We start from the raw sequence: 26,446 nt of genomic DNA, 5'->3' as shown, positions 1-26,446 counted from the left end.
AGTGTGATTACAGAAATAGTTCAACTCAAGGTTACTGCTCCCTTAGACAGAAAATCCCAGTATGTATTTTTGTACAGAAATTCCAAATTTCCTTCATGTATGAATTCATCAATTTTGTCTTGATGAGCGTCCACTTTAACCTGTATTTCTGCTGAATGTACCTTTATCCCTTCTTCCTCTCCCAGTAGTTGTTTCAATCTATCTGTAATTTCAGGAAAGGGATTCACTTGAAGCTTATAGGAATCATAGGTGTCAGCAGCATGAATCATCATTCTCTTTAGCATAGAGGGAAAAAACATATTTTCCATGTACAGATGTTTAACAGGTGTAACACAAAAATAGACATTCTAAAGTTATTACAGATTTGATTTCTTACAATTTTTCACATTTGTAGTAAAACAGTATTTTAACATTTGTGTCTGTAAAAATAAATTCTTCCAGAATCCATATTCCAGACCATATCAACCTTATGTTCACATCAGATTGATTTAAACTAACATAAAAAATGATCACTCTACATTGAATAAGTACTATAATAGTGTATGAATACTTAACTATCTATCTGCAACAATAGTAAACAATTACCTCTTTTCTTCTTAATTATGCAATTTGTGAGGGTCTGGAACCAACTCCCCAGTAATGTTGTTGAAGCTGAAACCCTGGAATCCTTCAAGAAGCTGCTTGATGAGATTCTGGGATCAATAAGCTACTAACAACCAAACGAGCAAGATGGGCTGAATGGCCTCCTCTCGTTTGTAAACTTTCTTATGTTCTTATGTTCTAAACTCCATTACATCTTGTAGTATGCTTTACAATTCCCCGCAAACGCAAAAAAATTACATATTTATATTGCTAACCCATTGTTACAAATAACATTAACATACATTTCCCTTCAGAAGAAAATCAAGTGCAGTATTAATCCTTTTGATAACATCTGATTTAATTTCAACCTTGACTTTTCATCTTCACCTGGTGATGTCTGCCTACATGATGCAGTCTGTGTGAGAGAAGAAATGTTTGCTTCTTTTATTTCAACCATTTGTTTCATCATAATAAGTATGATTATTAATTCACAAGATCTCTGTTGAAACATACAAAGTGCAAATCCTCCATTTGTCTCAACACAAACAAATATCTTATTGTAATTAGAACATCACCCATTGAAAAATGAAACTACAATTGGCAATGCTTTTCTTGAATTTTCATTGCAGTTCCAAGAACCACCACCGAGTGTCAGTGTATAACATGTATTGTATACACAGCACTCTGAACAATTCCTTTTGTACCCTCGCTACAAAGTATTTACCATGCTAGCTAGTTCTCCTAAGATGTAATACTCACTAGCCCTGTACTACTGTATCTTGTGTTCCCTAACCCAGAACCCAGAACTCAATACTCAGAACAAACATTGAAGCAATCAGTCACAAGCCACCTAGACCATGTATTATGCCTTTGTTCACAAAATTTACCAAAGGAATGTTCTCATGGACCCCAAAATAAGCAAGAGAGAGATATGTCTCCCAACAGCTACTACAGCACCACTTTTCATTTCCATAATCCATTGATGCATTTCTGCTGTAACAATATTCTCTTTCATTCATTCTCATTACACTGGTCCAATCACACCCTCCATATTTTTTCTCCAACATATACATATACATACATGTCAGCCAGGCACCCAGTCTAAGGTTACAAGTTCCCACTATGCTTGTTCTAGACCAAAGATTAATTTATTTCTTTAAAACAACTGAATCTTACAATATGTTCTATTCACTCTAAAACTCATTATCTGCATAGTTGCTTTTTCTCTCTCCCGCAACACATCCAGACTCCTTATCTGTTTATCAGAGAGCTAAACTGCAATCCTATTGCATCTCCATAGCAATCCACATGTTTATATATTACAACACATCCAGACTCCTTATCTGTTTATCAGAGAGCTAAACTGCAATCCTATTGCATCTCCATAGCAATCCACATGTTTATATATTACAACACATCCAGACTCCTTATCTGTTTATCAGAGAGCTAAACTGCAATCCTATTGCATCTCCATAGCAATCCACATGTTTATATATTACAACACAACAACTCCTAAGACTCTTCCAGTTGTCTAAACTAATGAACGTTTCATTTGTAAGCACACCAGACAATTGTTCAAAATATGTATCACAAAATGCATATTACACTCCCCCCTTTCGGTTGCTGACAAAATATTCAATTTCAGACCGCAACCAAATATGTTCCTACCATCTTCTGTGGAACCCATCCATATCTCTTTAAATTTATCATTGCCAATTTGAAACTACAACAGTGTTTTTGTTGCCCAGAATACTTTATCATTGAATCACTCAAGTGTAATAGTATCTTCCATATGTTAAGCAGAAACATCCCCACTCGATGGCTTCTTGCCCTCTAACCTCATAATCTACTCCTTCAAATCATGAAGCTGCTTAACAAGTCCTTTTGTAAGGAGTAAACTTCCCCAGCTGTTTTAATTACTAAATATGTATATGTATATGTATAATTACTAAATACTGTATATGGGCAAACAGAAAAACGAAAAATAATTTTTTAAAAAAATGAAATAGGGCTCCCGAGTGGTGCATCCAGGAAAGGTGCTCCACGTGAGTGCAGGATGCGCTCTATAGCCTGCAAGTCGCGAGTTCGAATCCAGGCTATTCCTTTGCCGATCGAGGACGGGAGCTTCCAAGGGGGCGGTGTACAATTGGCTGAGCGTCGCCCGGGGGGAGGGAGGGTTAGGTCGGTCAGGGTGTCCTCGGCTCACCGCGCACCAGCGACCCCTGTGGTCTGGCCGGGCGCCTGCAGGCTTGCCTGTAAGCTGCCCGAGAGCTGCGTTGTCCTCCGACGCTGTAGCTCTTGGGTGGCTGCACGGTGAGTCTGCAGTGTGAAAAAAAGCGGTCGGCTTGACGGCACACGCTTCGGAGGACAGCGTGTGTTCATCTTCGCCCTCCCGAGTCAGCGCAGGGGTGGTAGCGGTGAGCCGACCGTAATAAAATAATTGGCCATTCCAAATTGGGAGAAAATAATAAAAAATAATTGGCAACGACTAAATTTTGAAAAAAAAAAAAAAAAAAAATGAAATGAAAGAATAATGAAATGTGTATTAAATTAAACAAGTTTAGAAATAATAGTTCCCTATCCTTTAAAAAACCCAAATGCACAAACACATGTTCTGTTGCATTCCTTTTACAAAAAAAATTTGCTTTAAAGTTATTTTAATGGTAGCCGACTTTAACCACCAAAACAACTTCAAAGCAATACAAAAGTATTTGCCTTCAGCACCATTACAATGTATTACCAATTTGTAATATAAGTTGGTTTAGTCCAAATCATATAATCAAAATAAGATGAATTTTTGTTTTAAACAGAATGTATTTATGTATAATGAGTACTCTTGAGATAGATAGTATTATGTATACTCTCTCTCTCTCTCTCTCTCTCTCTCAGTGAAATTCCATATTACATGCTTTGCAGTGAGACGTGAAAATCAATGATAGCTAAACATGATGGCTTGAGAATACAGTACATGCAATTGCACTGATAACTGCTTCCCACACCATTTTGTTAACCATTTTAATAATACCAATGTTTCATGTAATCTAAAACCAAAATATGTATGCATGATTCTTGAAAACAAAAAAAACCTCACAAAACAAACAAGCAGGCACTTACAAACAGTAACAAACATACAAACAGGGCAGCAGTGTGGAGTAGTGGTTAGGGCTCTGGACTCTTGACCGGAGGGTTGTGGGTTCAATCCCATGTGGGGACACTGCTGCTGTACCCTTGAGCAAGGTACTTTACCGAGATTGCTCCAGTAAAAACACAACTGTATAAATGGGTAATTGTATGTAAAAATAATGTGATAGTATGTAACAATTGTAAGTCGCCCTGTATAAATGGGTAATGGGAGTTGTAGTTATTTTACAGCATGGTGAAGGGATTCAGTGGCATGCAAAAACTGAGTAGGTACTGTCATTATAAACTCTATTTCTATATGTGATTGTTTCTGTAATTTTAATAATGCTCTTAAAATATTTTTTATGACACACTGATAGGCGTCTTCAGTTTCCTAGCCGCTGCCTCGCTGGTTTTACATGTCATGTTTTGAAAAGCGTATGATTAAAATTACTAATGGCTTATTTTACTAAAATAAACCCCCTTTCACACAAACGTTCAAATTTAAAAGCAGGCTGGTGGACTGCAACTTACTAAATACTTTCATCTAAATGAATAACTTAGGACAGTGGTTTTCAAACTATTTAGGCCCCATACCCCTTTCCAAAAAGTCTACCGCATACCCCCATCTGAGATAGGGTCATAATATACTGATGAAAACAGAAAAAAATGGTATTTTCTAATTACTAGGCTTAATTACTTATTGATGTTAACTGAAAATAATTTTTTTTTAAAATGCTTACCTACCAATGTGATGGACGTGTCTGCTTTTTTGTCACAGATTTCAGTAAAACTACACCCTGATTAGTAAACAATGCAGCCCATACACAAGGGTATGTTATTCTGTATTTTAAAATGAACGAATAGGACTTCAAGTTACAAAAAAATGTAAGCGGGTCATTAAAAAAATAAATAAATAAACACGCCTTGATTTGCTGGCTCAGAAGGCACACAGGGAAGGAGGAGGGGCTAGAGTCCAGCCAGTTACTGTTCATGGAAAACTGTATGGCAAACCAAATTATCATTTAGAGATATCTCAAATTCATTTATAGATATCTCTAAATATTTGAAGATATCTCTAAATCATTTCCAGATATCTCAAAATATTTGAAGATATCTTCAAATATTTAAAGATATCTCTAAATCATTTTAAGATATCTAAAATACATTTATTGATAACTCAAAATGGTTTACAGATATCTTTAAATGCAACTTTAAATGAGATATCTAAAATGCATTTTTAGATATCTTTAAATCGTCTTAAGATATCTCTAAATGTTTTTGAGATATCTTTAAATACTTTTCAGATATCTCTAAATAATGTCCTGTTCATTTAAAGATATCTCTAAATCATTTGAAGATATATGTAAATAATTCCCTGTTCATTTAAAGATATCTCTAAATCATTTGAAGATATCTTCAAATGAACAGGAAGCCATTTCAAGATGTCTGGAAATGACTTCCTGTGAAAATGCTCTATGTTTTCAATGGACTTCCTGTCCATTTTAAAGATATCTTCAAATGAACAGGAAGTTATTTAGAGATATCTCTAAATGAACAGGAAGCTATTTGAAGATATCTACAAATGATTTACAGATATCTCTAAATGAACAGGATGTTATTTGCAGATATCTTCAAATGATTTAAAGATATCTTTAAATGAACAGGAAGTTATTTAGAGATATATTTAAATGATTTAGAGATCTAGAGATTTAGAGAACCCTCATTTTAAGATATCTCTAAATGACAGTTTGGCATGCCATGCTAGCACAATCCATATGGTTACCATAGTATTTAAAGATATCTGAAATCAATTTGAGATGTCTTTATTTCATTTTTAGATATCTCAAATTGATTTATAGATATATTTAAATTAATTTTAGATATCTTAAAAACTGCACAATTAAAGATATCCGGAATTCAATTTGAGATATCTGGAAATGTTTTACAGATATCTCTAAATATTTCAAGATATGTTAAAATGCAATTTGAGATCTCTCTAAATGATCATTTGGCTTGCCATAAAACTGCTGGTAAACTAATAAAATTAAATTAAATTAAAAACGGAAAATGCTGTGTAAAATTATTTCAAAATCCAGACCAATAAGTATGGCAAAACGAGTACAAAAACAAGTTATGCTTTTGAAAAACAAAACTGGGGTTCTAATTTAAAACAAAATCAGAAAGGATTTCTCAACAAAAGTCGCGCATTTCTATCAACAAATGCAGAAGTGTAGAGAGAAAACAGTTATCTTTGAACACGAGAGGCGGACATTTAAAATGCTGTGTGTGTCTTGTGCAGTATCGAATCGAGCCACAATAAGCACATTGTTTTGAAGTGAATATTTCCAAAAGCTGAATTTGATGAAAGTAGAAAGGTAACATTTATATCATGCAGTCAAAAATGACTTTTAGCAAATTGCTTCCATGTTCGTGTTTAGTGTAGTCGTCTGTTCATGTGAATCCGCTGCCAGACAGCTTGTTGATGGGCACTCGCTGTATGATATGAACACACTCAATAGGTCTGGAGTAGGGAATCCAATTCCAGACACTTCCGAATCCCAGGAGTTAGGGATTATTATTATTATTATTATTATTATTATTATTATTATGATGATGATGATGATGATGATGATAATGCCGCAATTCCTTTTTTGTAATAATAATAGCGTGCCTTTGCTTTTATTAGCCTAACAGTTAACGGCGTACACGCGTAGGCTAATCAATCACTCGACAAAGGAGTTCTTCAACGAATTAGTCACAGTGAAAAAACACACAAAGCACTGCGAGTAAAGATAACACAGTCGTGTCGCTGCAGCTCCAGCGCGGTGATTTCACTGTCTAAGCAGGGCGGCACACATGCTCAACTCAATAATACTGTGATTTAAAAACATATAAACATAGATACAACACACTGAACTGATCCAACTTCAAACGCTGAACATTTAAACTCCAGAAAGTAAACGTGTCTAGTAAATACTACACATTTTTAAAAGAAGCAACATCATACAATGATTTCTTTTTCTTTTTCGCCTACAGACTGCAGAACCCCCGCCCCACTGTTTAAATCTGTAATGTAGACATGTGCGCTCAACGCTCACTCGCTGTCAGCAGCCGGCTGGGTGTTTATAGAGTTAACCTCGCCCAGCAGAAAGGAAACGTTCACCAGCACGGCTGTGCTTTTATTTGAAAGGAGATTCAACATTGTTAATTAGATTGTTAAGTCGCAAAGTACTTTGTGGTAAAAAAAGAAAGAACATCCTTTGTCCGTCGTTATAGGATTTTTCTCGCATACACACTGGGGGTACGCGTACCCCAGTTTGAAAACCGCTGAGTTAGAAAAACGTCTTGATCAATTAGTGCTAATTGCAGTGAATATACGATTATATAAAGCAAGAGTTTACGACCCAGATATTCAAGCGGTTTGCGCATCGCAAATGGCCATTATGTGTCATATTCGAAACTTCTTTTGCGTGCCACAATCCGTTTTGCACTGAAACTGTAGCTTATTTATATATTTGTGGGGGTGGGCATGCACCTTCGGGGGTGCCAGTGGGTGTGTTAAGTAAGTGCGCGGCTCAGTAAAAGAATAAACTTAACGACTCGTTCAGTTCCGCTCCCGCTGAGCCGCTCCTGAGCATTTCTCATCAGGGATCAGAGGGAGCGGACGGAATGGACACCTGCAGGAAACAAGTGGAGATGAGAGGCAGGATTGACAAACACGTTTGTCAAGAATGATGAACTGGTTTCGATTTATGAAGTTATGTATTATGTATTATAATAAGATGGTAAAAATTGTTGTTTTCGAATTTGTATAATTTAATTTCATTTTTTTTAAATATAGAGCTGTTTTATAGTTATTAATGTATTATTATTAGGCTTGTAGTATTAATATTATTCATAATTCTCATTATTAACGTCGGTATTGCCGGTATTAAACACAGCCAGATATGAGGTTCAGTCCAAACAGAGCGCCGAACTCAGCGAGGTACAGCAGGGGACAGTAACTTCACACGGGCCATTTTATCTACCATCACCTCAGAAACACAAACAAGCAAATAATTATTATTCGCCATTTTTAAAAGTCGCTCAGCGCTCTGGTGGAGCAGAGCGTTAAGTCATTTAAATCTGCTCAGTGTGCTTTCTGAGCGGCTCTCACTCTGAGCGGCTCACTTACTTAACGCGCCCAGTGCTACCGATGTGTGTTGAGCTTTGATTCTGCATTCCATGTGCAGGTTCCATGTGAGTGTAGACTCGTGTGAGGAATATTGGTATGTACTGTACACCTATGATAGCTGCTTGGCAGAGTATTGTTAACAGTCCATTGTCGTGTAGTATCCCAATTCTGCACATTCACACGTAGCTTTGTGCATTTCTGCAATATTGGTATTGAATGTGCAGGTGGTTTTGCGAGGCACAAACACATTTGAAAATGAGCGGAAAACTGCTATTTTCCAACTTCGCGCAACTGTTTTGTGCCTTGTCGGAACATATATTTTTTTGTGCAAAAGCACACATTTTTGCGAGGCACAAATTGTGCAAAGGGATTGCGCATCGCTTCCAATATCTGGGCCTACAGCCACGTCGCGTATTCACAACTCGATAATTAGTAAAAAAAATAAAATAATAAAAATAACAACTTAAAACATTCTTCGATTGGGTTTCATTCTTTTCTTTGTGCAAATAATTGTCATTTTTTGTCGGTTGCTCAGAAAATAATGTTTTATATTAAAAGGACAACACGTTTTTAGATCAGAGAAAGCTTTGTGTGGGGTGCATGCTGGGAGTGTGTTATCATGACTGTATGTTATTCTATAAAAACAACAACAACGTTTTAAGGTCATTCTGAATAGCGTTGTGTACTAGCTGTCTTTTATTAAAATACATGTATTTATTGTTTTTAGATAGATTTCCAGGAAAAAAACAAATAAATGAGTTAGCACTGCCCCCATTAACCCACAATGAAAGGTACATAGTATCTAAATATAGACCTCGTGGGAACTTATGTTTGTGGTGCAATAAAATCATAAAAACAGTTTAATTTTTTTAGTTCATTATTTAATTGTGAAGTTGAAAAAAAAATTGACGTCCTAATTATTCAACTGAATTGAAAAAGTCAGTCATATTATTTTACATATTTATATCTGGTAATATATCATCTTATTTTTAATGTTAGTCAATTTATTTTAATGGGTTTTGGCTTTCCTGACACTCAAATTAACTCTGCTTGTCTTGCAATGATTAAGAACTGTTAACCAATTAAAACGGAGATCACGTTTTATGAAATGTAAAAATGGCAATCTAAGAACACAAGTCGCTCTTGTATCAAAGAGGACGTATTTTCTTAGAACAGCTCATCTTTGAAAGCGTACTGTGCATTCTAGATAATTTACCGTAACAAAAGATGTATGTATTTTACGCTGGTGAACAAATCCTTACCTGGTTAACTTAAAGCACTAGTTCTGATAAACAATTGAAACAAAAAGAAACTTTCCACATGTTCATCTTTTTTTTTTTTTTATTCCACACCTCTTGTCGTATTATAGATTATAGTACACCTTGCTGTAGGAGGTGGGGCTGCTCTTAAAATCACTGTAAACTGAAATCCTGTTGACTCTGTGGTGATTGAAGATCTCCAGGCACCCCTGATCGTATTGTATAGTATAGTATAGTATAGTATAGTATAGTGCACTGTGCTGTATGAGGAGGGCTGCTCTTAAAATCACTGTAAACTGAAATCCTGTTGACTCTGTGGTGATTGAAGATCTCCAGGCACGTTCTCGATCAAGTGTGCAGGTGTCAGCCCCTGATTGTCTGCTCAATGCTGGCCTGGTTAAACTGAAATACCTCCCTTCTGCTTATTCACCCCTATGCTGGCTCATTTACTTTTCACAGACTCCACTTCCTGTAGCCCTGTGTTACATGGGGGCAGGACCATTCTGAGAATGAGCTGCTCTAGAATGTTATCCTGTCTCAGTCTGTGAGTCTTTCACTCTGGCAGTTGCCAGTATTTTAATAATGGTTTTTTTTTTTTTTGTTTTTCAGGGTTTTGTGTGCCCGCTTACAATCAGATTAGAAAACACGTGTTTGTGAATACTCAGAAGAGCTGGTCTGAAGCTCAGACGTACTGTAGAGAGAAGCACACAGACCTGGCCACTGTGCACAGCCAGGAAGATACACAGCAGCTCTTAAATATTGCAGGAGCTTCTCTCATTACTGATTCCTGGATCGGGCTGTATCGTGATGACACACAGAACTGGCAGTGGTCTAACGGCTATGATGTCATCTACAAAAGCTGGACGGAAGACCTCTTCTGTGCTTCAATCAATTCAGTGGGACTGTGGGAGGACAGAGTCTGCTTTGAGACGAAAGCTTTCATGTGCTACCAAGGTAAAGATTTAACTGTTTTACATTGCGATACTTATCTATCTATCTATCTATTATTATTATTATTATTATTATTATTATTATTATACATAGGGACTGATAATTTTCCTGTAAACTTCAGTATTTTACAGTCTTATTATAAGCCTACATGGTGGTGGTGTCAGACCCCTGTATAGTAAGATTCCCCTGTATAATATTCTCATGTATAATAAGATTCTCATGTATAATAAGATTCCCCTGTATAATAAGATTCTCTTATACAATAAGATTCCCCTGTATAAGATTCTCGTGTATAATAAGATTCTCATGTATAATAAGATTCCCCTGTATAAGATTCTCGTGTATAATAAGATTCTCATGTATAATAAGATTCCCCTGTATAATAAGATTCCCCTGTATAATAAGATTCTCATGTATAATAAGATTCTCGTGTATAACAAGATTCCCCTGTATAATAAGATTCCCCTGTATAATAAGATTCTCGTGTATAATAAGATTCCCCTGTATAATAAGATTCTCGTGTATAATAAGATTCCCCTGTATAATAAGATTCCCCTGTATAATAAGATTCTCATGTATAATAAGATTCCCCTGTATAATAAGATTCCCCTGTATAATAGATTCTCATGTATAATAAGATTCCCCTGTATAATAAGGTTCTCGTGTACAATAAGATTCCCCTGTATAATAAGATTCTCGAGTATGATTCTCGTGTATAATAAGATTCCCCTGTATAATAAGATTCCCCTGTATAATAAGATTCCCCTGTATGATAAGATTCTCGTGTATAAGATTCTCATGTATAATAAGATTCCCGTGTATAATAAGATTCTTGTGTACAATAAGATTCCCCTGTATAATAAGATTCTCGTGTATAATAAGATTCCCCTGTATAATAAGATTCCCCTGTATAATAAGTTCTCATGTATAATAAGATTCCCCTGTATAATAAGATTCCTGTGTATAATAAGATTCCCCTGTATAATAAGATTCTCGTGTATAAGATTCCACTGTATAATAAGATTCTCGTGTATAACAAGATTCCCCTGTATAATAAGATTCCCCTGTATAATAAGATTCTCGTGTACAATAAGATTCTCGTGTATAACAAGATTCCCCTGTATAATAAGATTCCCCTGTATAATAAGATTCCCCTGTATAATAAGATTCTCGTGTACAATAAGATTCCCCTGTATAATAAGATTCTCGTGTATAAGATTCCCCTGTATAATAAGATTCTCGTGTACAATAAGATTCCCCTGTATAATAAGATTCCCCTGTATAATAAGATTCTCATGTATAATAAGATTCCCCTGTATAATAAGGTTCTCGTGTACAATAAGATTCCCCTGTATAATAAGATTCTCGTGTATAAGATTCCCCTGTATAATAAGATTCCCCTGTATAATAAGATTCCCCTGTATAATAAGATTCTCGTGTATAAGATTCCCCTGTATAATAAGATTCTCATGTATAATAAGATTCCCCTGTATAATAAGATTCCCCTGTATAATAAGATTCTCATGTATAATAAGATTCCCCTGTATAATAAGGTTCTCGTGTACAATAAGATTCCCCTGTATAATAAGATTCTCGAGTATGATTCTCGTGTATAATAAGATTCCCCTGTATAATAAGATTCCCCTGTATAATAAGATTCCCCTGTATGATAAGATTCTCGTGTATAAGATTCTCGTGTATAAGATTCTCATGTATAATAAGATTCCCGTGTATAATAAGATTCTTGTGTACAATAAGATTCCCCTGTATAATAAGATTCTCGTGTATAATAAGATTCCCCTGTATAATAAGATTCCCCTGTATAATAAGTTCTCATGTATAATAAGATTCCTGTGTATAATAAGATTCCCCTGTATAATAAGATTCTCGTGTACAATAAGATTCCCTTGTATAATAAGATTCTCGTGTACAATAAGATTCCCCTGTATAATAAGATTCTCGTGTACAATAAGATTCCCCTGTATAATGAGATTCTTGTGTACCATAAGGTTGATGACAAAACTGCTCAAACAAACTCTACTACCAGTACATGAACACAGCAATCATCCAACTCCACTTCAAAATCAAGCTCATGTTCTACTCTGATTCTTAGTGATCATGTGGTTTTCTGTGGCAGTATGTCATCTGAAACCGAGTTCTACAATGTCAGTCTCTTATGTCACCATCTATTATAATAAATAATATATACCACAACTGTGCATATAAGCCTGTTATTCTATCTTGGGTTTCTGGTGACATTGATAGAATTACAGCCTTAGTATGCACATTTTGGTGTTTATTATTATTATTATTATTATTATTATTATTATTATTATTATTATTATTATTAATTGAGCAATTAAAAACTCAGGTGTAGTTTTCTTTATAGGTTTCAGGATAATGTCTAGATTTCTCAGAAGGCCATTGTGCCAGAAGTATTGTAACATTTCTATTTGGTTCATTTACTCCAGATTTAGTGTGGCTTATGTATTTGTAAGGTAAGAAAATTAGATGCATTTGGAGTAATTAAGTGCTTATTACCATAATAATCCAGCCATTCTCAGAAAAAAGAAAAGGCATCTTTTAAACAACGATGGTTTGTATGAAGGTATGTAGTAGGGCTGGGCAACGATATGAACGCTGCATATCGATATAGTGCACGCATTTCAATATCAATATAGATAAGTTCTAAGTCTTCCAAAGCACAGAAACATAACAACACAATTGCAATAACAAATTATATATATACAGTACTGTGCAAAAGTTTTAGGCAGGCGTGAAAAAATGCTGTAAAGTAAGAATGCTTTCAAAAATAGACATGTTAATAGATTATATTTATCAATTAACAAAATGCAAAGTGAGTGAACAGAAGAAAAAACTACATCAAATCAATATTTGGTGTGACCACCCTTTGCCTTCAAAACAGCATCAATTCTTCTAGGTACACTTGCACACAGTTTTTGAAGGAACTCGGCAGGTAGGTTGGCCCAAACATCTTGGAGAACTAACCACAGTTCTTCTGTGGATTTAGGCAGCCTCAGTTGCTTCTCTCTCTTCATGTAATCCCAGACAGACTCGATGATGTTGAGATCAGGGCTCTGTGGGGGCCATACCATCACTTCCAGGACTCCTTGTTCTTCTTTACGCTGAAGATAGTTCTTAATGACTTTTGCTGTATGTTTGGGGTCGTTGTCATGCTGCAGAATAAATTTGGTGCCAACCAGATGCCTCCCTGATGGTATTGCATGATGGATAAGTATCTGCCTGTACTTCTCAGCATTGAGGAGACCATTGATTCTGACCAAATCCCCAACTCCATTTGCAGAAATGCAGCCCCAAACTTGCAAGGAACCTCCACCATGCTTCACTGTTGCCTGCAGACACTCATTCATGTACCGCTCTCCAGCCCTTCGGCGAACAAACTGCCTTCTGCTACAGCCAAATATTTCAAATTTTGACTCATCAGTCCAGAGCACCTGCTGCCATTTTTCTGCACCCCAGTTCCTGTGTTTTCGTGCATAGTTGAGTCGCTTGGCCTTGTTTCCACGTCGGAGGTATGGCTTTTTGGCCGCAAGTCTTCCATGAAGGCCACTTCTGACCAGACTTCTCCGGACAGTAGATGGGTTTACCAGGGTCCCACTGTTTTCTGCTAATTCTGAGCTGATGGCACTGCTGGACATCTTCCGATTGCGAAGGGAAGTAAGCATGATGTGTCTTTCATCTGCTGCAGTAAGTTTCCTTGGCCGACCACTGCGTCTACGGTCCTCAACGTTGCCCGTTTCTTTGTGCTTCTTCAAAAGAGCTTGGACAGCACATCTGGAAACCCCTGTCTGCCTTGAAATTTCTGCCTGGGAGAGACCTTGCTGATGCAGTATAACTACCTTGTGTCTTGTTGCTGTGCTCAGTCTTGCCATGGTGTGTGACTTTTGACAGTAAACTGTCTTCAGCAACCTCACCTTGTTAGCTGAGTTTGGCTGTTCCTCACCCAGTTTTATTCCTCCTACACAGCTGTTTCTGTTTCAGTTAATGATTGTGTATAATTTGGTATAATTGTTTAATCATACACCTGACTATATGCCTACAAAATCCCTGACTTTGTGCAAGTGTACCAAGAAGAATTGATGCTGTTTTGAAGGCAAAGGGTGGTCACACCAAATATGGATTTGATTTTGATTTTTCTTCTGTTCACTCACTTTGCATTTAGTTAATTGATAAATATAATCTATTAACATATCTATTTTTGAAAGCATTCTTACTTTACAGCATTTTTTCACACCTGCCTAAAACTTTTGCACAGTACTGTATATAATGTATATGTTAACAGATATGTACATATCGAGGGCTCAGAACCAGAGGGGTGTAAGTGACATTTTTGTCAAAATGGCATATTCTATATCAAAGTGAAGGTCTTGATGAGTTTGGGGTGCCATGTGTAAAAAAAACTTAAATCTTTTATTTTTTCCCAGATTTAACATATATATGTTTTTTAAATGTGTACATTCAGATATAATGCAGATATAATTTATAAATCTTATATATATAAATAAGACGTGCTCAAATTTGTTGGTACCCCTCCACAAAAAACGAAGAATGCACAATTTTCTCTGAAATAACTTGAAACTGACAAAAGTAATTGGCATCCACCATTGTTTATTCCATATTTAATAGAAATCAGACTTTGCTTTTGATTTTTTATTCAACATAATATTGTAAATAATAAAACAAATGAAAATGGCATGGACAAAAATGATGGGACCGCTAACCTGCAAACTGCTCCAGCTGTCTCAGGTTTGATGGGTGCCTTCTCCAGACTGCAAGTATCAGCTCTTTCCATAGATGTTCGATAGGATTCAGATCAGGACTCATAGAAGGCCACTTCGGAATAGTCCAATGTTTTGTTCTTATCCATTCTTGGGTGCTTTTAGCTGTGTGTTTTGGGTCATTATCCTGTTGGAGGACCCATGACCTGCGACTGAGACAGAGCTTTCTGACACTGGGCAGTACGTTTCGCTCCAGAATGCCTTGATAGTCTTGAGATTTCATTGTGCCCTGCACAGATTCAAGGCACCCTGTGCCAGGCGCAGCAAAGCAGCCCCAAAACACAACCAAGCCTCCTCTATGTTTCACTGTAGGTATGGTGTTCTTTTCTTTGAAAGCTTCATTTTTTCGTCTGTGAACATAGAGCTGATGTGACTTGCCAAAAAGCTCCAGTTTTGACTCATCTGTCCAAAGGACATTCTCCCAGAAGGATTGTGGCTTGTCAATATGCATTTTAGCAAATTCCAGTCTGGCTTTTTTATGTTTTTCTTTCAAAAGTGGAGTCCTCCTGGGTCTTCTTCCATGGAGCCCACTTTCGCTCAAAAAGCGACGGATGGTGCGATCAGAAACTGACGTACCTTCACCTTGGAGTTCAGCTTGTATCTCTTTGGCAGTTATCCTTGGTTCTTTTTCTACCATTCGCACTATCCTTCTGTTCAATCTGGGGTCAATTTTCCTCTTGCGGCCGCGCCCAGGGAGGTTGGCTACAGTTCCATGGACCTTAAACTTCTTAATAATATTTGCAACTGTTGTCACAGGAACATCAAGCTGCTTGGAGATGGTCTTGTAGCCTTTACCTTTACCATGCTTGTCTATTATTTTCTTTCTGATCTCCTCAGACAACTCTCTCCTTTGCTTTCTCTGGTCCATGTTCAGTGTGGTGCACACAATGATACCAAACAGCACAGTGACTACTTTTCTCCATTTAAATAGGCTGAATGACTGATTACAAGATTGGAGACATGTGTGATACTAATTAAAGAAACTAATTAGTTTGAAATATCACTATAATCCAATTATTTATTATCTTTTCTAAGGGGTACCAACAAATGTGTCCAGGCCATTTTAGAATATCTTTGTAGAATAAGCAATAATTCATCTCTTTTCACAGCTTCTTTGCTTTATTACCAAAGGCATGCAAGTATACATGATAAAATAGCTTTTAATTTCATCACTTTTCAGGAGGAATGAAGCATTATTTCAATGAGCTGTAAGGGTACCAACAAATTTGAGCACGTCTGTATATAAATGTAATCATTGCCAATTACTTTTTATTATTTTCTCCCAATTTGGAATGGCCAATTATTTTGTTATGCTCAGCTCACCGCTACCACCCCTGTGCTGACTCGGGAGGGCAAAGACGAACACACATGTCTTTTTTTTCCAGATTTAACTTAAATCTTGTATTTTTTCCCCAGATTTATAAATGTAGTGTATATAAATATCTTTATATATATATATATATATATATATATATATATATATATATATATATATATATATATATATATATATATATATATACACACACACACACACACACATCGCCTTGCAAAAGTATTCACCCCCCTTGGACTTTTCCACATTTTGTAGTGTTACAACCTGGAATTAAAATGGATTTAATTAGGATTTTTTGTCACTGATCTACACAAAATAGTCCATAATGTCGAAGTGGGGAAAAAATCTACATATTTTTCAAAGTTATTTACAAATAAAAAACTGAAAAGTCTTGATTGCATAAGTATTCACCCCCTTTGCTGTGACACCCCTAAATAAGCTCTGGTGCAACCAATTGCCTTCAGAAGTCACATAATTAGTTGAATGGAGTCCACCTGTGTGCAATTAAAATGTCACATGATCTCAGATTAAATACACCTGTTTCTGGAAGAGTCTGTTAGAGAGCATATCTAAACAAACAGCACCATGAAGACCAAGGAGCTTTCAAAACAAGTCCGGGATAAAGTTCTGGAGAAGCACCAGTCAGGGTTGGGTTATAAAAAAATATCCCAAACTTTGAACATCCCCCGGAGCACCGTTAAATCCATTATTAAAAAATGGAAAGAATATGGCACAACCGCGACTCTGTCTAGAGAAGACCATCCACCAAAACTCAGTGACCAGGTAAGGAGGGCATTAGTCAGAGAAGCAACCAAGAGGCCAATGGTAACTCTGAAGGAGCTGGAGAGATCCACAGCTGAGATAGAAGAAATCATCCATGGGACAACTATAACCCGGACGCTCCACAAAGCTGGACTTTATGGATGAGTGGCGAGAAGAAAGCCATTGTTGAAAAAACGCCATATCAAATCCCGTTTGGATTTTGCCAAAAGGCATGTGGAAGACACAGCAAACATGTGGAAAAAGGTTCTCTGGTCTGATGAGACCAAAATTGAACTTTTTGGCCTTAGCGCAAAACGCTATGTGTGGCGCAAAGCCAACACTGCTCATCACCCTGAGAACACCATCCCCACGGTGAAGCATGGTGGTGGCAGCATCATGTTATGGGGATGCTTTTCATCGGCAGGGACTGGGAAACTGGTCAGGATTGAGGGCAAGATGGATGGAGCCAAATACAGGGAAATTCTAGAGGAAAACCTGTTTCAGTCTGCAAGAGACCTGGGACTGGAGCGGAGGTTCACCTTCCAGCAGGACAATGACCCTAAACACACAGCCAAAGCTACACTGGAGTGGTTTAAAAACAAGAACCTGAATGTCTTAGAATGGCCCAGTCAAAGCCCAGACCTCAATCCGATTGAGAATCTGTGGCAAGACTTGAAAATTGCTGTTCACCAACGGTCCCCATCCAACTTGACAGCTTGAGCAATTTTGCCAAGAAGAATGGGCAAAAATTGCAGTATCCAGATGTGCAAAGATGGTAAAGACTCACCCAAAAAGACTCACCACTGTAATTGCTGCCAGAGGTGCTTCTACCAAGTATTGACTCAGGGGGTGAATACTTATGCAACCAACAAATGTCTTTTTTTTGTTTAATTAACGTTTGTGTCACAATAAAAAATACTTTGCACCTTCAAAGTGTTAAGTATGTTGTGTAAATCAAATGGTAAAAATCCCAATTAAATCCATTTTAATTCCAGGTTGTAACACTACAAAATGTGGAAAAGACCGAGGGGGGGGGGTGAATACTTATGCAAGGCACTGTATATATATATATATATATATATATATATATATATATATATATATATATATATATACACACTACCGGTCAAAAGTTTTAGAACACCCCCATTTTTCCAGTTTTTATTGAAATTTAAGCAGTTCAAGTCCACTGAATAACCTGAAATGGTACAAAGGTAAGCTGTAAACTGCCAGAGGTTAAAAAAAAAAGTTTAGGTTACCAAAAACTGAAAAATAATTTACATTTCAGAGTTATACAAAAAGGCCTTTTTCATGGAACAAGTAATGGGTTAACAACTTACAGCTGTTCTGCAGCAATGGAAGTAAATTAAGTAAGAAAGTTGATGCTAACAATTCCTACAGGTGTCCCAACTTTTGTTGATTACTTACAAACCCTCTGTCTGTATAAAAGCAGTGTTGGAACAGACTGTGTTACTACACCCTCTTAAGTATTATTTGGACAGTATTGTACTGCAGGAAGTAGTATATTGCTCTCATAATGGCGAGAAAAAGGCAATTAACAAAGGAAGACAGACAGACCATTATAACCCTTAAAAGTGTAGGTCTTTCCTTGAGAGATATTGCAAAGAAAGCCAAGGTATCAGTGAGTACAGTTTCCTACACCATCAAAAGACACATGGAAACTGGAGGAAACTCTGACAGGAAGAAGTCTGGCCGACCCAAAGCCATAACAGAATCAGAAGACAAGTTTCTGAGAATCAACAGCTTGCGTGATAGGCGGCTCACAGAACAACAGCTTCAAGCACAGCTTAACACTGGTCGAAGTAAGCAAGTCTCAGTTTCAACTGTGAAGAGAAGACTTCAAGCTGCAGGTTTGACAGGTCGAGTGGCAGTAAGAAAGCCATTGCTAAGATGGCAAAATAAGAAAAAGAGGCTTGCCTGGGCCATGAAGCACCGCCAGTGGACTACTGAAGACTGGAAGAAGGTCTTATGGACCGATGAATCAAAATTTGAAATCTTTGGTTCATCACGCAGGGTTTTTGTACGCCGTTGAGTAGGCGAAAGGATGGTTCCTCGGTGTGTGACACCAACTGTCAAACATGGAGGAGGAAGCATGATGGTCTGGGGCTCTTTTGCTGGATCCAGAGTCAGCGACTTGCACAGAGTGAGTGGCACCCTGAACCAAAACTGCTACCACAGCATTTTGCAGCGCCCTGCAATACCCTCTGGTATACGCCTAGTTGGTCAGGGGTTCATCCTACAGCAAGATAATGACCCAAAACATACCTCCAGGCTATGTCAGAACTACCTTAGAAGAAAAGAACAAGACGGTAGGCTTCAAATCATGGAATGGCCAGCAGAGTCTCCAGACTGTTTGGGATGAACTGGACAGAAGGGTGAAAGCAAAGCAACCTACAAGTGCAACACATTTGTGGGAACTTCTGCAACAGTGTTGGGAAGAACTTTCCGAACAATATTTGATTTCCATTGTAGAAAGAATGCCACGAGTGTGTTTGGCTGTTATATCTGCAAAAGGTGGCTACTTTGATGAGTCAAAAATTTAGATTAAATTTTGTTAAACAAAACGATTCCATGACTTCTTTTTTATCTCCAATTGTTTATTTGTTCTATGCTTTAATTTCAGAGTACATTGAGACAATAAACTGCGTAAATTTCAATAAAAACTGGAAAAATGGAGGTGTTCTAAAACTTTTGACACTTTCACACACATATGAACATATATTTTACAAATCAAAACAGGAAAATGTAAGTAAATAAATATCTGAACAGAGATCGGTTTACAACATACCTATTTATAAAACTGAAACGATAGCAATACATTTAACTTTTCAACAGCAATCGGTTTATTACACCGTGTAACAAATTTTTTAATTTTTTTTGGTTCCTGGGTAGTAAGTGTTATTTCCTAATTGCTTATGCCTCAAAAGTATAGAAAATGGCTATTATTCCCCACAAACTTTGCTTTTGTGACCAGGACAGTGATATTTTGCAATTTACCTATTTTCCAGAACATTACAGATAGATTCAGTGCTGAGCAAACTTGGAGTAACTTCTAGAACTTTCTAGAACTTTCCAGTAATATAAATAGTAGTATAAATACAGGGGCCTTAAGCCCACCAGTTCAGTTTAGTTCCAGCTGCCTAAGTGGATACATATCTGCATTTTTCTGAGATGGCATCAAGAGGCTGCAATGGGTCTCCAAGGCGGTTTTACCAAGTTTCCCTGCTATCTTTGCCACTGGTGGACCCCTGGAAGGTGCTGATGCCACCACTGCACATCAAATTGGGCCTTATGAAACAATTTGTCAGAGCTCTAGATAAGGAGTCGGCAGCCTTCAAGTACCTTCAAGACTTCTTCCCTAAGCTGTCTGAGGCAAAGGTCAAAGCCAGTGTCTTCGTCGGACCACAGATAAAGAAGATCCTGGAGTGCAATGAATTCCCCAAAAAGCTCACTAGTAAGGAGAAAGCGGCTTGGAACAGCTTTGTTGCAGTGGTTCGGAGCTTCCTGGGAAATGACAAGGCCGAAAACTATGTGGAGCTAGTTGAGACTCTAGTGAAGAACTACGGCACAATGGACTGTAGGATGTCCCTTAAAGTCCATATCCTTGATGCTCATCTTGATAAATTCAAGGAGAACATGGGAGCGTACTCGGAGGAGCAAGGCGAGCGCTTCCACCAGGATATACTGGACTTTGAACGCCGCTACCAAGGACAGTATAACGAGAACATGATGGGTGACTACATTTGGGGGCTGATTCGTGAAAGTGATTTACAGTATAATCGTAAATCTCGAAAAACTACTCACTTCTAAATCTTTTGTAGTCATTTTTGTATTACTTTAGTATAAATACATGTTAATTTGGATTCATATGTTGTTTTTTTCTGACTTTATGTGAACGAAAAGACACAAATTCGCCCGTTTTCTTATTGGAAATAGGTAAATTTCAAAATATCACTGTCTGGTCACAAAAGCAAAGTTTGTGGGGAATAATAGCCATTTTCTATACTTTTGAGGCATAAGCAATTAGGAAATAACACTTACTACCCAGGAACAAAAATTGTGTTACATAGTGTATCAGATGTGCAAAAGCAACTGAACAACATAGATAAATAAACTTGGAAGAAAACGTTTTACTGAAGCACACAGCACAAGAAGTTATAAAAAAGACTAATTTATTGTTATTTTTTCTTTTTTTTTGACAAAAGGGTATTCCTTTACCTTGAGTCTAAGGCTGTTCACAATCAACACAGATAATGTGCTTCTCCACGCCACTTTTCTGCACAGCTGTCCAAAGTTTTATTTTTACTGCACTTGCCAACCTGGCATTGGCGTCTCTTGCGGCTCTCAGAGGGGTTGCCAGCTTCAGCTGTGGGTACACGCTTGGCAGTTTCTCTCTGTTCCAAATGCTTCTTGCAAAGTTCCTGTGCTAACTGTAAAATATATTCACTCCTTGGTAAATTCTTGTCAGTGCATTCTTTGTAAAGTACCAAGGAGTTGATGGCTGCTAGGTCCAATGCATTGTAAAACACTTGAACAGGCCACCGTCGGGAGGCAGCTTTCACGGAATACTTCTGTGCCATCTGATCCAAAACATCAACTCCATATTTTGTTGCGTTGTAAAACTCCACTAGTCCCGATGCTAATTGACTGACCAAAGCAGCGCAGATGGCAAGCAGGCACCAGGCTTTCAAAAGGCTGATTGAAAAACAATAGAGTGTCAGTCATTCACTCAGGCAGAGAGTAGAGACTAATCTAATTACAGCTAAACACATTGCAGACTGGTAAATAAAAATAATAAAGTAGAATACCGTTCTGTATAATCAAAATACAATTGTTTTCTGTGTAGCCGTCAATGTGACTGCTCCCGGGGCTTTTAGGTATAATGTAATATATCTCCTTTATTTCTGCATGCCCGTGTTTCATGCTTTGTGAGGATATTTAATACATACGGACAGAAAGGTACCTGAATGCGCAGCCCCATATGTGTTACACGACTGGAGAAAATTACATTTTTTTTCCTTTTTTATTATAAATTTAGTCGTTGCCAATTATTTTTTATTATTTTCTCCCCAATTTGAAATGCCCAATTATTTTTAGGCTCAGCTCAGGAGGGGCGAAGATGAACACACGCTGTCCTGAGATGCGTGTGCCATCAGCCGTCCGCTTCTTTACACTCTGCAGACTCACTGTGCAGCCACCTCAGAGCTACAGCGTCGGCGGACAATGCAGCTCTGGGCAGCTTACAGGCAAGCCCGCAGGCGCCCGGCCAGACTACAGGGGTCGCTGGTGCGTGGTGAGCCGAGGACACCCTGGCCGCCCTAACCGGGCGACACTCAGCCAATTGAGCGCCGCCCCCTGGGAGCTCCCATCCACGGTTGGCTGTGAAATAGCCTGGACTCGAACTCGCGACATCCAGGCTATAGAGCGCATCCTGCACTCTAGCGATGCGCCACTCGGGAGCCCCCAGAAAATTACATTTTAAAACCAAAAACCGCCAAAATGACTGCCGTGGGGCTTCTAGTGTTAACAAGATTTAACATTTAGCTAAATATTTAACTGGCCAGCTAAATCTGGAGTTTGTATGCAAATGAGCTCCGTCCACTTTGTGCTTTACGTCAGCATTCTTAGGATGGGTGAGCGAAATTCTGTATAGCCACGGTCTTCAGTCAGGTTCACGTTCAGACAGACATCATGGCCGAGTCCAATAATTTACATTAAGTCCACCATACACGCTGTGATTTTGTCGCCTGCGATGTGTTGGTCTGACAAAAACGTCCCATCTATGATGATAAATCATCTCTCATCTGCTAGCAACGACAGATCGTCAGAGAACAGAGTCGCTCAGAATCAACCAATAAGAGTGGCTGTTGATGTCACGTGGTAAAGGTAATTGAAACAACTTGGAGAAATGGTGACAACGGGAGTGCATTGAGAAATTGATTGATCTCTGAGAAATAGCCATGTTTATGTAATACGAAAAAGAGTATGATGATAAAAATGAAAGGAGCAAGGCAACTGAAGAAATTGCCGCTGAGATGAACATGTCAGGTGAGGTTTTGATGTTGAGATGTGAAAAGCCCAGGCGGACAGACCTACCGGTCAATCTCGATTAGAAAACACATTTTTAAAATACATTTAGTCCATCCATAAACCAGACACGTCAGGAGACAGATAGGTTGTCCAAAAAAATGAGATGTCCAGTTTAAAAAAACACACACATAAGTGCTACATTTATTTGAAATAAATAGATTGTTGCCCTGAAAAATAACATTGTGTTTTCTCACAGTTGGCCTTAGTACATAAACTCAGATAAATATCTACAGCTTTAGCGCTCTTTCTTCATACTTTAGCATATAGGCTACCGGTAACAAAAAAAATTATCGTGATGCTTTGTTCACATTACTGTACAATGTGAAAAAATGAGGATTTAAAACTGAAACTAAATGGTTTAAGCGCACTTTTTTATTACCATAGTCCTACTTCGTACGGGCAGCAGTGTGGAGTAGTGGTTAGGGCTCTGGACTCTTGACCGGAGGGTTGTGGGTTCAATCCCCAGTGGGGGACACTGCTGTTGTACCCTTGAGCAAGGTACTTTACCTAGATTGCTCCAGTAAAAACCCAACTGTATAAATGGGTAATTGTATGTAAAATAATGTGATATCTGTATAATGTGAAATAATGTATAATGTGATATCTTGTAACAATTGTAAGTCGCCTGGATAAGGCGTCTGCTAAGAAATAAATAATAATAATAATAATATAACAGATAATGGTGCGTTGACACGCTATGATACTGTAGCGTTGTGTGAAGAGAAGGCAGACTCACGCAAGCAGGGTCTTTGTTTTCTGAAATTGACGGTTTATTATTATTTTACAATAAACAGAACCGCTGTCAGCCACGGTCCACACCAAAATAATAAACCCCCTATATTTAGTATTTCTCTTAATTTGTTTCGTTAACCTGACCGAAGACCCGTGGATATTTTGCCCGCCCCTCCTAAGAATGCTGACATGAAGCACAAAGTGGGCGGAGTTCATTTGCATACAAACTTCAGATTTAGAAGTGAGCTAAATGTTAAATCTTGTTACAGGATTTAAGTATTTAGCTAAACGTTAAATCTTTTTAGAGATTTCAGATTTAGTTAAATATTTAAGTTCACAAAATGTATTTGTGTACAGCTAAATGTTGATTCTCAAAATAAATATTTAATAACAAAATATATATTTATTTTTAAAATAAAGATTTAGCATTTAAATGTTGAAAAGTTGCTAAATATTTTAAGATTATATCTGAATGTACACATTTAAAAATATATATTTATTTTCACAACATTTATAAATCTGGGGAAAAAATACAAGATTTAAGTTAAATCTGTTGAAATATTAATGCTTTTTTTTTTTACACATGGCACCTTATAAGCCAGTGAAGCACGATAAAGCAAGTTTTTGAGGAACATAATAAACATGAACAACAGAACAGGATTTTAAACTTGCCTCAAACAATGAAATTAAAGCATAAATTAACCTTTGCTAAAATGAATATTGGTGTTTACATAGGTTACCATGTACAGCAACCACTTCTATAATAATAACAATAAATGAATGATCTGCAGTTAGCAAAGACATGGAACTCCAGGTTTGTGTCTGCGGCTGAAGCAAGGCAACAACGGTCAGGGGTTTGAAGATTCATCAAGGGAGAATGAAATGCTTGAGGGAGAAGGGACAAGGGCCTCGCATTGATCAGTACTTCTTATGAAGTCAGTCAAGTCAGTCAAATGAAATCCAGCGACAGGCAGCAAACCACAGTTCACAGGATATCAGCACCCGTCATAGACGTGAGGAGGACTTGCATGGACACAGTTAGTGATGAACCTAATGATCCTTGCAAACCCGGTCAGATGAACCAGCGTAAGAGAGAAAAGAACCTCAACGGGCACAAGCCTGGAGTTAAATGGCCAAGAGCTTGTGAGAAAACTGTGTGGGACACAGTAAACACGGATCTCTGCTTTGCATTGGAAAGTTTAAGTGGAACAGTTGAAAAGAAGCTGGATAAATTTGGGGACATCATCTACATCATCTAAAGTACAAACTATTCCTGGAAAGTCTAGACGGCAGCAGGAGATTGAACGCTTAGTTAGAGAAAGGAGGCAGCTGAGGAAGCAATGGAGAAGGAGGGACTCAATCTGTTACAAACAGTCATAAAAGATAAGATATAAAAAGAAAGAGCGTGCAAGAACTCACTTTTATAAAGGTCCATTCAAATTTGTAAAGAAGTTATTCACCAGTGAGAAATGGCACACTAAAATAATCTAAGTTTGAGCTGGAGAGATATTTGGAGGAAACACATACAGATTCAAAAAGGCAGGAGCCTATGTCAGTTCCTTCAGACATCCCACCTATCAATCCACCAGAATACCAAATGGAGGACTGTGCACCTAAGTGGAAAGAAGTAGAGCGAGCTGTGAAAAAAATAAGGGCTTCATCTCCAGGGCCTAATGGAGTTCCGTACAGAGTGTACAAGAGTGCTTCAGGAGTTCTACGAATCCTGTGGAAATTGATGAAAGTGGCACGGGAAAAACAGGTTGTACCAAGAGCATGGCGCTAAGCAGGTGGAGTCTTTATACCTAAAGAAAAAGATTCTATAAGCATCATTCAGTTTTGGAAGAACGTGGGCAGCAAAGACAGCCATGGAAGATGCAAAGGCTGCCCTTTGAATCGGTGATATCATGGGGAAGTTCAGCATGGAAGAGGGGGTCTTGGTCTCAGTTCAGTTCCTCCTACATGACACAAGGCAACCCCAGCTCAACGGAGGAAGCTGGTAGTCAACGAGGTGCAAAAGCAGGAGGATAGGATGAGGTGTGTAAAGGCCGTTTCCCAGGCCAAGCAGGGAGAATGGATGAGATGGGAGAGTGTGAAACAATGCAAAGTCAGCTGGCAAGACCTATGGACAATGGAACAGAGCAGGATCAGTTTCCTAATCAGGTCAGCATATCATGTTCTCCCATCACCACAGAACCTAAACCTTTGGGTAGGAGAGGCTCCCTCATGTCCTTTGTGTTCATCACCTGCAACAATAAGGCACATTTTTACAGGATGTAAGGTGGCTCTTAGCCAAGGACGGTTTACTTGGCGCCATGACCAGGTGCAGCAATGTTTGGCCTTAGCATTGGAAGACAAGCGTAACATGACCAATAAGTTGCCACCAGTTCCATCAAAGCATGTGACAGGCTACCTGCAGTGATGACGTCAGACCAGAAAAGAATCACACACAGAGGCAGTAGTGAGGAGTGAAACTGAGCTGCAATGGCTGCGCTCAGCACGTTTATTAAACAAAATAAAAAGTTTAAACAGAAAACAGGACACGGCACTTGAGAACATAATAAATAGACAAACAAAACAGATTAACACTTAAACAAAC

At 37.9% G+C, this 26,446-nt stretch overlaps 2 protein-coding genes across 2 annotated transcripts in view; one reads left to right on the top strand and one right to left on the bottom strand.

The window, feature by feature from the left end:
• Positions 1-26,446, bottom strand: part of LOC117964792 (macrophage mannose receptor 1-like) — a 121,375-nt gene that overhangs the window by 71,044 nt on the left and 23,885 nt on the right. The gene's annotated exons all lie outside the window — the stretch shown is intronic.
• Positions 1-26,446, top strand: part of LOC131696692 (putative C-type lectin domain family 20 member A) — a 39,572-nt gene that overhangs the window by 2,530 nt on the left and 10,596 nt on the right. The window contains exon 2 of the mRNA XM_059010665.1: positions 9,748-10,092. Coding sequence (XP_058866648.1) covers positions 9,748-10,092 — 345 coding nt within the window. The remainder of the gene's footprint in view (positions 1-9,747; positions 10,093-26,446) is intronic.

The sequence above is a fragment of the Acipenser ruthenus genome, chromosome 41, assembly GCF_902713425.1.
Source record: "Acipenser ruthenus chromosome 41, fAciRut3.2 maternal haplotype, whole genome shotgun sequence".
Taxonomy (NCBI): Eukaryota; Metazoa; Chordata; class Actinopteri; order Acipenseriformes; family Acipenseridae; genus Acipenser; species Acipenser ruthenus.
The sequence above is the reverse complement of the archived record's forward strand: the minus strand, read 5'-3'. Positions and strand labels throughout refer to the sequence as shown.